Genomic DNA, 13,259 nt, shown 5'->3' with positions numbered 1-13,259 from the left:
CTGGGCATGACCTTTGACCTGGTAGGTTCGACTATTACAGTGCTGCCTGGAGACAATGCCACATTTTTAGGAAGTTTACCCCAAACTAAGTGTTCAGTCTTGGGCGAAAGAGTCACAGCTTGAGTGAGCTTCACTGTCCCAATCTTGTCATCGACTTGCTGTCCCTTCCATCTTGTGACACTTGTCATCATCTGCAGAAACTGCTCACCCTCTGGTGAGTGGGTCTGGCCATCCATGTTGTTGACGAGCTTCCAGTATTCGTCAGTGCCTTTCATCTCATGCAATAGATGCTTAATGACGTTCGATCCCAGGATGAGATCATCACGCTGTCCAGGAACAACTAGGGTGGGCACTTTAACATCAATCCCATAGATTTGCATCTCCAAATCATAGAAACACTTTGTTGAGGTCTTCTTCCCCCCACACCCCACTAATACTAACTCTGTGGGAGGCTGATAATGCTGAGGAAGGGCACTTGCTTCCAAAAGTCTCTGCTCTGCATGTTCACTCAATGTACAGGCCATAGACCCAGTGTCAAGCATGCCCTTAAGCTGCACTTTCCCATGTACAGACACAGAGGTGTAAAACAAATCTGAAAAAGCCATCTGAACACCCACATTCCCCCCCTTCACCTGTGGGCGTGTCAGTTTTAATGGTTGCTGCTGAAGTGGTGGGCGTCTCTCACCACCGGGATTGGCATAGCGTTCCCCCGGTTTTGGACAATTTGACTTCCAATGATCTGGGGAAAAGCACCAGAGGCACAGGTTCTCATGTCTCCGGGTAGAGGTTTAGTATTGTAAAAATCAGCCAAGGGCATGCATGAATAGGCCAATTCGCTGAAATTCTGTTTCAGAATGTCAAATACAATCTCTGGCTTCTCTGTAGGATCAACTGTTGTCTCATTGCGTAAATTTATCTTTACCATGTCTCTTGCTTTGCCAGAAAATCGACTAATCATCTCATCTGATTGTTCCCCAACAGGACATCCCTTCCTCAAGTATATTCTCATCAACTCTTCCCATTCATGAATGGAGCATTTGTCTGTACCATCTCCTTTATATGTAGGAGGTTTGTTTATGTCTGATTGCATGATGAACTTAATTTTACTGAGATCTACAAATCCTACTGATTCTGAATGATGATCACCTATCTTTTCTGATCACTTATCTTTTCAATACAACACAAGCCCCTTATTGCTATATTCAGCAAGCTTCTTCTGAATGCCCCAAAACGACTGCAGAGCATGCTACTGGCCCTACAAAACTACAACCTCAAGGTGGTGTATAAGCCAGGGCCAGAGATGTGTGTGAGTGACACGCTCAGCAGGGCTACTGCATCAGGCACTCACACACGCTCCATGCATGAACAACACGCAGTGTGCAGCTTACAAACAGAGCAAGTGGATGTTGAACACATCAACCAGGCTGACTACCTCAATGTTATGGACCAGCGCCTTATACAAAACAGACAGCACACAGACAGGGACGAGCAACTCCAGGCATTGAGGTCTGTGATTCTGATGGGCTGGCCCGACTGCAAGGAAGAAACTGCTTTAGCCGTCAGAGAATATTGGCCAGTCAAAGAGGAGCTCAGTGTTCAAAACTGAGTAATATTCAAGTGTCAGAGAGTCGTTATTCCCCGTTCTCTGCGCCCTGAGATGTTCGCGATCGTGCACTCAAGTCACATAGGAGGTGAGACCTGTTACAGACAAGCACGTGACACACTGTATTGGCCAGGAATGCAGAGTGAAATCAAAGACTATGTCAGTAAATGCAAAATCTGCAATGAATATGCCATTGAGCAACAGAGAGAGACGATGATGTCCCACGAGCTACCGATGCGCCTTTGGCAGATAGTAAGTCTAGATCTCTTCCAGCACAGTGGCAAAGACTTTCTACTGGTAGCTGATCATTACTCAGACTTTTGGGAGATTGACCTCCTCCCCGACCTCTCAGCAGAGACAACGATCAAACGCTGCAAGGCTCAGTTTGCCCACTATGGCCAGCCAGATAGGGTAATTTCAGACAATGGACCCCAATTCTCCGGAGTTGAGTTCCGAAAATTTGCTGCAAGATGGGAATTTGAGCACGTCACTTCATCACCACGATACCCAAAAGCTAATGGGAAGGCGGAGACCGCAGTAAAAATCGCAAAGAGCCTCTGCAAAAAGAATCTGCGAGAGGGCAAAGATGCCTGGAAAGCAATCCTGCAGTGGCGCAATACCCAGACAGAAGGCATGGATAGCAGCCCGGCACAGCACCTCATGGCACAGTGCTTAAAAGCAGCTCTGCCAGTAGCCAGCACTCTCCTGGAGCCATGTGTGGTGACAGACGTGCTGGTGAAGCTACATCACAGAAGACAGGTCTCCAAGTTCATCTACGACAAATCAGCAAAAGACTTGTCTGAGCTCAGGGTGGGTGAAATGGTGCGAATGAAGCCCCTACCAGGGGACCGGACAGGCCTCTGGAGACTCGGATCCTGTGTACAGAAAGTGGCACCACTCTCCTACTTGGTTGAAGTGAATGGATCACTGTACCGAAACTTAAAAAGATGAGAGGCCTGTAATTTTCATCATAGGTACACTTCAACTATGACAGACAAAATGAGAAGAAGTTCAAACAGGTGCCATTAATACAGGTAACGAGTGGAGGACAGAGGAGCCTCTTAAAGAAGAAGTTACAGGTCTGTGAGAGCCAGAAATCTTGCTTGTTTGTAGGTGACCAAATACTTATTTTCCACCATAATTTGCAAATAAATTCATGGATTTTTTTCCCTCATTTTGTCTGTCATAGTTGAAGTGTACCTATGATGAAAATTACAGGCCTCATCTTTTTAAGTAGGAGAACTTGCACAATTGGTGGCTAATTAAATACTTTTTTGCCCCACTGTAATTGTATTTGATTTCCAGCGTAAGATGCATGCAACATAATACAAACATGAAATCCTACTCTCTCGCCTATCCACAAAATCACGTAGCTTGTTAAAACAGTATATCAATTCTTGTGTCGTGACAAATAGTGTAGGTCTACTTAAAGGGTTAGTTCATCTGAATTACATATTGGTTTTCTTACCGTATACGCAAGGTATTTTTGTATTTATTAAATATAATTGTTGAAGGTTTTAAAAAATGTTATTTTGAGAAAAAAGATTGTGGTGTTATTGATTGTAACTGCCGTTATCGTCATGTCCCTGGTGTTACCAGCAAGAACAGTAACACCAGTGATAACGCCAGTGAGACATCTGCAGACAAGATGGCATATCTAAGATGGCGCCCACTGTTGCTCAAACCACACTTCTTAAATTGTAAATAAATCACTTAAATGATAAATCACTTTTCATGCAACTTTAATTTTAATCCAATTTTCCTTTCCCCTTTCTATAAACTGTATAACACCAGTGACACATCTTCAGTCCTTGCATGAAATCACCAAGATAATCCTCAAATTGTTAACGTATGAAGAGTATACACTCACCATGTGCTTTTCAAAACAGTCCCGTCTCCAATGAACCTTTGATCCAGGAAGAATTTGGCAAGGATGTTGTATTTTTTCAAAGTTGTGATTTGTATACATTTTAACACCAGTGACATGAAATCGAGGGACAGCTATTACTTGTAAATTATTTGTAATATTTATTTGATATTTCCATTTAAGTAGTCCACTAAATAACTATGATACTTTCTGTTGTATCATGTCATTTAAAGAAGGAGAAAAATCTTTTTTCTAACTCAAAATGTCTCTAAACCATGACTCCTGAGCTGAGGGACAAGCCAATTTCATGGTACTAACCGTGCTCTACAATGTGTATATATATATATATATATATAAAAAATGTTTGCAGTACAACTGTCTTACATATGTTTTTATTAATAATAACAAAACATTTTATACACCTGTCAGGAATGGGTATGGCTGAAATAGCCAAATCCTCTAATTTAAAGGGGTGTCCACATACTTTTGTATATATAGTGTATGTACGCAATATTTTTTGTGAGCGCTACTTTCCAAACTCATGGATAGCATTTTTGTGTCTCTGTGTCCAGTATGTAGAAAGTTAAAAGGTAGTTTCGAGAGACAATGCTAACTGGTGTTACAAGGGCTCCAGGACCAGTTGAAGCAGAATAGCCCCATAACATCAACAATCCACCACCATATTTTACCTCGGTATGAGGTACTTTTCTGCATATGCTTCTGGTCTGTGTGGCCAAAAAGCTTTATTTTCATGTGATCTGACCATAGCGCCGGTTCCAATCCAAATGCCAATGCCGTTTATCAAACTCCAGGCGATGCTATGTTCAGATGACATGAAATGGAGCTCTTTGGCCATGCACATCGGCTGGGTTTGGCGTCGAAAAAGGGAAGCATACGGAAGCATTATTTGAATTGAAGAGGGCAGTCCATAAGCTCAAACTAAGGATATCAAGGATCTGGAAAGATTCTATATGGAGGAATGGTCTAAGATCCTTCCTAATGTGTTCTCCAATCTCATAAAGTATTTTTAAAGAGGCTCAGTGTGGTTATCCTCGCAAGGGTACTGAAAACAGGGGTGCCGATAATTATTTTATACAGTCTTTTGTGCTCATCTTTATCAAGGGTGCCAATAATTATGGACCTGACTGTATCAAACCATTTTCGCTCCCTGCCTTCCAGATGGCCCTGAAGGATCTACTCTAGTTCAAAAGTATTCACACTCAGTCATGGCCAATTGCCACTGGTCCTTACCACACGGGCACATCAATGGACTACTTTCCCCATCCCACATGCCTGGTCAACCCACTTTTCACTACTCCTGCCCTGGGGCATCAGACGAGCTGTAGAAGCAAGTCCTGGAAGGCCTGCAGATTACGGGAGACAATCAGGCCATCTGAGCCTAGCTGGGCAGCCAGTAGGAACAGCCTCCTCTTGTCAGCCACCGCCCCCAGAGACAGGGCCTCATGGAGCTCTGACACACTCAATGCGTCTGGCTTGTCCTAGAGGGGACACAAGACGGACAGTGAAGTTTACTATCAAGTCACACTGGGTGTGATGAGCACCTGTTAAAATCATAAATAAAACTGTTTGACAATCTAAACAGCGATGCATGGATGTATCACAATACTGGTCATGACAGTTGTAACATCACACTTATAACAGTATCTTTATAACACTGCTCAAGTGAGGGGTTACTAACAGTATGTGCTCACTGGAGAGCATACATGTACCCAGTATAGGTGTATCCATATCCGAGACACTCATATTGCCCACACAAAGATCAACATGTTTAGATAAAAATTGAATATGTTTCCATTCTCTTGGTCTTTCTATCTCCGATGTAAATCTGCCCATAGACAGTATAAGCCCGTATAATAGTCAAGTTCACCTGTTTGCTCCCCAGGACCACCACAGGAAGTTGTGAGTGCAGTCTGAGGAGGCGATGCAGCTCAGCCTTGGCCTGTGGGAGATGTGGTCTATCAGAGGAGTCAACCACGTACACCAGGGCATGAGTCTTCCCCAGGTACTCTGCCCAGTACATACGCAAATCCTCAGCCCCTCCAACTGGAAGACAGCAGACAGAGGTAGGAAGGTAGGTTACTTGAGAGGTGTTGCTAGGCAATAAGGAAGATGTATGAACTTATGTTTTCTACTTTCTTATTTGTTTGACACACTACAAGAAGGCCAAATGAATTATTCCACTCAAGAAAAGGTAAATGATGCATGTTGTTCAAACATAAGTGAGTCTAAGCAAAGGCACATGATTATAATGCTTTTGGTAAAGTCACTGGCATTTTCAGGGCCAATCTGATAGTTTAAAATCCATGTGACAAAATTAAAAAGGTGGTAGAGAAGGCTTAAAGCACTCTGCATGGAGTCTTACAGGCCGGTTGAATTGCCCTGCAAGCATATGCAAAAAATATGTTGTGCAAACTGCATAGCTTACTTTCTAGGAAATCCAGCTGACGGGCAGGGGCACTGAGGCTCATAAAGTTGAAACCCCTGGTGGGACAGCAGTGCCCTCTCTTGTCTCCGTCTGTGGCTGTCAACCCCTGAAGCATACTGCTCTTCCCAGCTCCGTCTAGGCCAAGGACTAGCACCTGGCGCTGTCCACCCTCCTCCTGCTCAACATGCAGACACAGCAGGATGCCATCAGAACACCTGTTCTCTCACAACAGCAACATGAAGTTATCTTATCCCATTTTTCTTTTCAAAGGTACAGATACATTGTTACTCCTGTAAAGTGCAGAACTGCAATATGTTTTGTTTACATACAGTGCATTCGGAAAGTATTCAGACCCCTTGACTTTTTCCACATTTTGTTACGTTACAGCCCTATTCTAAAATGGATTAAATACCAAAAATTCCTCAATCTACACTCAATACCCCATAATGACAAAGCGAGAACACGTTTTTAATACAAAACAGAAATACCTTTGTTAAGGGATTTTTTATCAATAATGACTAATTATGTATACCTTTCAATCAGGACTGACTAATCAGAATACTATTATGGTATTGTATAGATGTATGAATTTTCTTATAATCTTAGTACTGAATATAATGTGTGTAAATATAATCAAGAAATAGAACAATGACTGTCTGTTCCTTGGTAGAAATGAATGAATTTATCGTCAGACTGGCTGGAATGCTTATCTACACAGGCAGACCTAGGCTCGGTCATAAATCATCTAAGTTGGGAGAGACGATGTGGGAAGGCTTGATAACTATACAGCCATTGTACTGGAGTGGAGATGAGACGGGGTAGTATGAAAACTAATGACGTCATTTTCAGTTTATAACCTGTGGTAAACTGTATCATGTTCAGTACTCTCGAGAATAAACGCTGCTGATTGATTTTGAGACTGGTCTCTGTACATTTTATGCAAATAAGAGTCTTACAAATTCTTAGGAATTGACAGAGTATTTAATTTTAATTGGGTATTAAAACATGTAGGAATTTAATTCCTGTAACAATCTTACATAAGTATTCAGCCCCTTTGCTATGAGACTCAAAATTGAGCTCAGGTGCATCCTGTTTCCAATGATCATCCGTGAGATCTTTCTGCAACTTGATTGGTGTCCACCTGTGGTAAATTCTATTGATTGGACATGATTTGGAAAGACACACACCTGTCTATATAAGGCCCCACGGTTGACAGTGCATGTCAGAGTAAAAACCAAGCCATGAGATCGATTACATTTTCTGTAGAGCCCCGAGACAGGATTGTCGAGGCACTGATCTGGGGAAGGGTACCAAGAAATGTCTGTGGCATTGAAGGAACCCCAAGAACACAGTGGCCTCCATCATTCTTAAATGGAAGATCTTTGGAACCACCAAGACTCTTCCTAGAGCTGGCCGCCCAGCCAAACTGAGCACTCGGAGAAGGGCCTTGGTCAGGGAGGTGACCAAGAACCTGATGGTCACTCAGACAGAGCTCTAGAGTTCCTCTGTGGAGATTAAAGAACATTCCAGAAGGAATACCATTGTACACCAGGGCCTTTATGGTAGAGTGGCCAGACGGAAGCCACTCCTTCGTAAAAGGCACATGACAGCCAAGTTTGGAGCTTGCCAAAAGGCTCCTAAAGACTAAAAATAAGATGGAGGAAACCTGGCACCATCCCTGAGGTGAAGCATGGTGGTGGCAGCATCATGCTGTGGGGATGTTTTTCAGCGGTAGGGACTGGGAGACTAGTCATGATCGAGGGAAAGATGAACGGAGCAAAGTACAGAGAGATCCTTGATGAAAAACTGCTCCAGATCGCTCAGGACCTCAGACTGGGTCGAAGGACAACGACCCTACAACGACCCTAAGCACACAGCCAAGACAACATAGGAGTGGCTTTGGGACAAGTCTCTCAATGTCCTTGAGTGGCCCAGCCAGAGCCTGGACTTGATCCCGATCTAACATCTTCGGAGAGACCTGAAAATAGCTGTGCAGCAATGCTCCCCATCCAGCCTGACAGAGCTTGAGAACATCTGCAGAGAAGAATTGGAGAAACTCCCCCAAATACAGTTGTGCCAAGCTTGTAGTGTTATACCCAAGAAGACTCGATGCTCTAATCACTGCCAAAGGTACTTCAACAAAGTACTAAGTAAAGGGTCTGAATTCTTATGTAAATGTGATATTTCAGCCTTTTTTTATTCTATACATTTGCAAAAAAATCTAAACCGGTTTTTGTTCAGTCATTATGGGGTATTGTATGTAGATTGATGAAGGGGAAAAAACAATTTTATCAATTTTAGAATAAGGCTGTAACGTAACAAAATGTGGAAGTCAAGGGTCTGAATACTTTCTGAAGGCACTGTACATCAGTATTTTTCACTATCTGTCCCTGTAGGATTACCAATAATATTTCACAATCACTTGCATTTTTGTGTGCAATGCAGGCAACAGCCTCTGTTGTTGTGACCCCACGGTACTCAAACCAAAAACAGATTTAATGAATCGCTCACTTATGTATAGAGCCATGTCATCATGGAATGCTCTGCCACCAGAGGTTACTCAGGCAAAATCCAAGTTTAGCTTTAAAAAACAGATGAAAAACATTGTATCACAGCTCATCTCCTCTTTCTAAAGATCTAATTTAACTGTACAGTAAATAAGAATATAAATATGTATATGAATAGTGTGTAAATAGTATGTTGACTGTGTCTTTCCTATATATATAACTCTTATTTTTATTTTTAATTTAATGTAATATCTTATGATGTTCTTGTCTCTTACTGTTCTGTACTTTGTATGTTTTTTTGTGGACCACAGGAAGTGTAACTGCTGCATTTGCAGTAGCTAATGGGGATCCTAATAAACTAAACCGCCAATAGCTGTCTACTTGTGCCACGATAGCTGCATTTGCACTTTGACCACTATGTAATGTTGTTATGGCACCAATATTAGCTACATCAGCTCTATAACATCGCATTGGTTTGTGAGAGGCCAATTTGAGGAGTCAACAAGTTTCTCAGCAATTCTCCCTTGATTACATTAACTGTAGACTAATTTGGCCTCTTTGTGTGAATCAAGACAAATGAGCTCCTGGAAATCATATTAGTTAATTTCAGGTAATATTCCCATGTCCGTATAGGGCAGGCTATAGTCAGAGGAAATGTTTCAAGTATTATTATGACTGTGAACCTACCTCATCCCCATACAGTATTTATTTATTTATCTTGCTCCTTTGCACCCCAGTATCTCTACTTGCACATTCGTCTTCTGCACATCTATCATTCCAGTGTTTAATTGCTATATTGTAATTACTTCGCCACCATTGTGATAAGGTGCGTCTCGGTGAGAGATGTAGGAGTCAGGCGCAGGAGAGCAGGGATTTCTGAGAAGCGTGTTTAATATATATATACAGTGGGGCAAAAAAGTATTTAGTCAGACACCAATTGTGCAAGTTCTCCCACTTAAAAAGATGAGAGAGGCCTGTAATTTTCATCATAGGTACACTTCAACTATGACAGACAAAATGAGATTTCTTTTGCTCTGGAAAATCACATTGTAGGATTTTTTATGAATTTATTTGCAAATTATGGTGGAAAATAAGTATTTGGTCAATAACAAAAGTTTATCTCAATACTTTATATACCCTTTGATGGCAATGATAGAGGTCAAACATTTTCTGTAAGTCTTCACAAGGTTTTCACACACTGTTGCTGGTATTTTGGCCCATTCCTCCATGCAGATCTCCTCTAGAGCAGTGATGTTTTGGGGCTGTTGCTGGGCAACACAGACTTTCAACTCCCTCCAAAGACTTTCTATGAGGTTGAGATCTGGAGACTGGCTAGGCCACTCCAGGACCTTGAAATGCTTCTTACGAAGCCACTCCTTTGTTGCCCGGGCGGTGTGTTTGGGATCATTGTCATGCTGAAAGACCCAGCCACTTCAATGCCCTTGCTGATGGAAGGAGGTTTTCACTCAAAATCTCACGATACATGGCCCCATTCATTCTTTCCTTTACATGGATCAGTCGTCCTGGTCCCTTTGCAGAAAAACAGCCCCAAAGCATGATGTTTCCACCCCCAGTAGGTATGGTGTTCTTTGGATGCAACTCAGCATTCTTTGTCTTCCAAACATAACGAGTTGAGTTTTTACCAAAAAGTTATATTTATGTTTCATCTGACCATATGACATTCTCCCAATCTTCTTCTGGATCATCCAAATGCTCTCTAGCAAACTTCAGACGGGCCTGGACATGTACTGGCTTAAGCAGGGGGACACGTCTGGCACTGCAGGATTTGAGTCCCTGGCGGCATAGTGTGTTACTGATGGTAGGCTTTGTTACTTTGGTCCCAGCTCTCTGCAGGTCATTCACTAGGTCCCCCCGTGTGGTTCTGGGATTTTTGCTCACCATTCTTGTGATCATTTTGACCCCACGGGTGAGATCTTGCGTGGAGCCCCAGATCGAGGGAGATTATCAGTGGTCTTGTATGTCTTCCATTTCCTAATAATTGATCCCACAGTTGAATTCTTCAAACCAAGCTGCTTACCTATTGCAGATTCAGTCTTCCCAGCCTGGTGCAGGTTTACAATTTTGTTTCTGGTGTCCTTTGACAGCTCTTTGGTCTTGGCCATAGTGGAGTTTGACTGTTTGAGGTTGTGGACAGGTGTCTTTTATACTGATAACAAGTTCAAACAGGTGCCATTAATACAGGTAACGAGTGGAGGACAGAGGAACCTCTTAAAGAAGAAGTTACAGGTCTGTGAGAGCCAGAAATCTTGCTTGTTTGTAGGTGACCAAATACTTATTTTCAACCATAATTTGCAAATAAATTCATAAAAAATCCAATGTGATTTTCTGGATTTTTTTTCTCACTTTGTCTGTCATAGTTGAAGTGTGCAACTCGTGCCAACACACGGAGGAACAACCACAGTTCCGACACTTACATACACGTGCCTAAATAGTGAAAACAATACAGAAACTTTGCACGGAGGAACAAACTCCTTTTCGAAACTTAACTACATGTGCGTAATAGTGAGAACAATAAACATCAAAGATAATCGAGCGCAAATACACACAAACTTAATCCCGCACGAACTAAGGCAGGCAACAGGTGCCCTATATACACACAGAAATAAACGCAAATGAAACCAGGTGTGAAAAGGAACACAGACAAAACAACCAGAAAAGGAAAAAGGGATCGGTGGCGGCTAGTAAACCGGTGACGCCGAGTGCCGCCCGAACAGGGAGAGGAGTTACCTTCGGTAGAAGTCGTGACAACCATGGCCTATTTATTGCCTTAACTCCCTTATCTTGCCTCATTTGCACTCACTGTATATATACTTTTTGTTTTCTTTTGTTGTACAGTATTATTGACTATGTTTTGTTTATTCCATGTGTAACTCTATGTTGTTGCTATGCTTTATCTTGGCCAGGTCGCAGTTGCAAATGAGAACTTGTTCTCAACTAGCCTACCTGGTTAAATAAAGGTGAAATATTTTGTATATATTTTTTATTACTTTGGAATGATTTGCATTTTCTCCTTTAACATTAGACGATTAGTGTGTATTTTCTTATACTGTAGCTTTCTTGGACCGTAATCCTGTATGATTCTCATTATGTGCATCATTCTTTATCAAAACCCTTCATCATTATCAACGTGAAGGCAGATTGTCAGTTTACATGTTCTGAGATGAACGCGCATCAGTGTCATATGCATTCTCTGGGCTGGAAGGCCCCATGTCGATACATAAGTGATTCGTTAAATCATCTCTATGCCTGCATGCGTTCGATTCCACTGGCGCCCCTACAGAACTTTAACGCTCTGGCACGTAAAGAATTCAGAGATAAACCGTGAAAACTTTGCGTCTGTCCCCCGATTGCAACAGTTACAGAGCCATACATTTATGTTCTTTAAAAATATATATTTTTTTACATCTGTTATTAATGTAACTGGTCCCCCTAACAGTACAACCCCCCGAGTTGAAATGGTCTAGAACCGCCACTGCCTACATAGCAAAGGTAAGAGCTTACCTCTTTGATCATATAATATTCCGCTTGGGGAGACCATATTCGCCTTCTGTATAAATAATTTAACGCCATAAACATCGCGGACCCGAATGCAGCCACCGCTGCAGTTAGGGCGATGGATATGTGCCGAAGCAGAATTATGTGGAACTTCTGGAAGGCCGGATAATGTTGCGTTCCAGGACACAACAGCTAGCCAACGATTAAATGATCTAATGACTTTCACTGTGGACAGTGCACCTGATCTCTCCGCTTTGTTTGTATTGGAAAGAGCCCCGTCAGCACCCTCCTTGTACCCTTCAGTCGGTTCGATTCGTGTGGACAGCAGAGGGTATGGGCTGCGCAACAACAGCTACTGACTGTACTTTGTGGACGAAGCCTCTGAGTTCACTTTTAATATAATTGCAAAAGGGCATGTCAGCTTCCTTGAAATAAAAAAAATATGATCTATATAATAGGGCCTAAATATTAACCCTGCAGTGAAATGTAATATCACTGATGTACTGTTATTTTGGACTGTAGATCATAATGACCTATATTTAAAACACTTCTTGTTGTGAAATTAGTAAATATTGAAAACATTGGTAAACTACACTAAAGTAACCAGTGAACAGTGAAATCATTGTCAATAAAATGAGGAACACCTCAGTCGGAGGGGGAAATAACCTCCGACTGGTCAAATCCAACTTGGAATTCCAAGTTCGAAACTCTGGCATTTTTCTAGAACAGACTTTCCCACCTGAAGATCCCTGACATCATGATATGACCTCGTTTTTTCAGAGTTCCCAGTTGTCTTGAAAGCACGTATAGATCTGACAGAACTGGAGTAAGCAACCAATAATACCAATTCAATACTCTGTGCTACTCTTGTGCCTATTGGCAAGGGGTCAGTTTGCAATAAAGCATGCATATGCCAGTTTTCCCGAAAAAGTTGGCATTTATAAAACATTTACTTGACCAGTTATCTTAGGTCTCTCTTTGTATTGTGTTCTCTCTTGTCATGATATGTGTTTTGTCCTATATTTTATTTATATATATATATATTTTTATTTTATTTTTCATCCCAGCCCCCCTCCCCACAGGACGCCTTTGTCCTTTTAAAGGCCATCATTGTAAATACGAATTTGTTCTTAAATAAAGGTTCAATAAAAAAATTAAGATAATGTGCTTAACTTCCAGAAAACTTGAGACCATGCGAGCATACTATTTTTGGTGGTGGAAGTATTTCATTGCAAGCAGGTAAGCAGTATTTTGTGCAAATAGGGGATATGACAAGCTTATTCATAAAACCCCCAAAAGTATTTTCAGCTGGTGTACAAA

The 13,259-nt window shown here is 41.8% G+C and overlaps 1 protein-coding gene across 1 annotated transcript; it reads right to left on the bottom strand.

Annotated features, from left to right (window-relative positions):
- Nucleotides 1–3,343: 3,343 nt before the first annotated feature.
- On the bottom strand, nucleotides 3,344–12,274 carry LOC109892137 (ADP-ribosylation factor-like protein 9). The gene is made up of 4 exons (XM_020484569.2): nucleotides 11,946–12,274; nucleotides 5,917–6,091; nucleotides 5,359–5,534; nucleotides 3,344–4,969 (listed from the first exon to the last, which is right to left on the bottom strand). Exons 1-4 carry the CDS (start codon nucleotides 12,018–12,020, stop codon nucleotides 4,802–4,804), a joined length of 594 nt encoding a protein of 197 aa, XP_020340158.1. The 5' UTR covers nucleotides 12,021–12,274; the 3' UTR covers nucleotides 3,344–4,801.
- Between the last annotated feature and the right edge of the window lie 985 nt (nucleotides 12,275–13,259).

The sequence above is a fragment of the Oncorhynchus kisutch genome, linkage group LG6 (genome assembly GCF_002021735.2).
Source record: "Oncorhynchus kisutch isolate 150728-3 linkage group LG6, Okis_V2, whole genome shotgun sequence".
Lineage (NCBI taxonomy): Eukaryota > Metazoa > Chordata > Actinopteri > Salmoniformes > Salmonidae > Oncorhynchus > Oncorhynchus kisutch.
The sequence above is the reverse complement of the archived record's forward strand: the minus strand, read 5'-3'. Positions and strand labels throughout refer to the sequence as shown.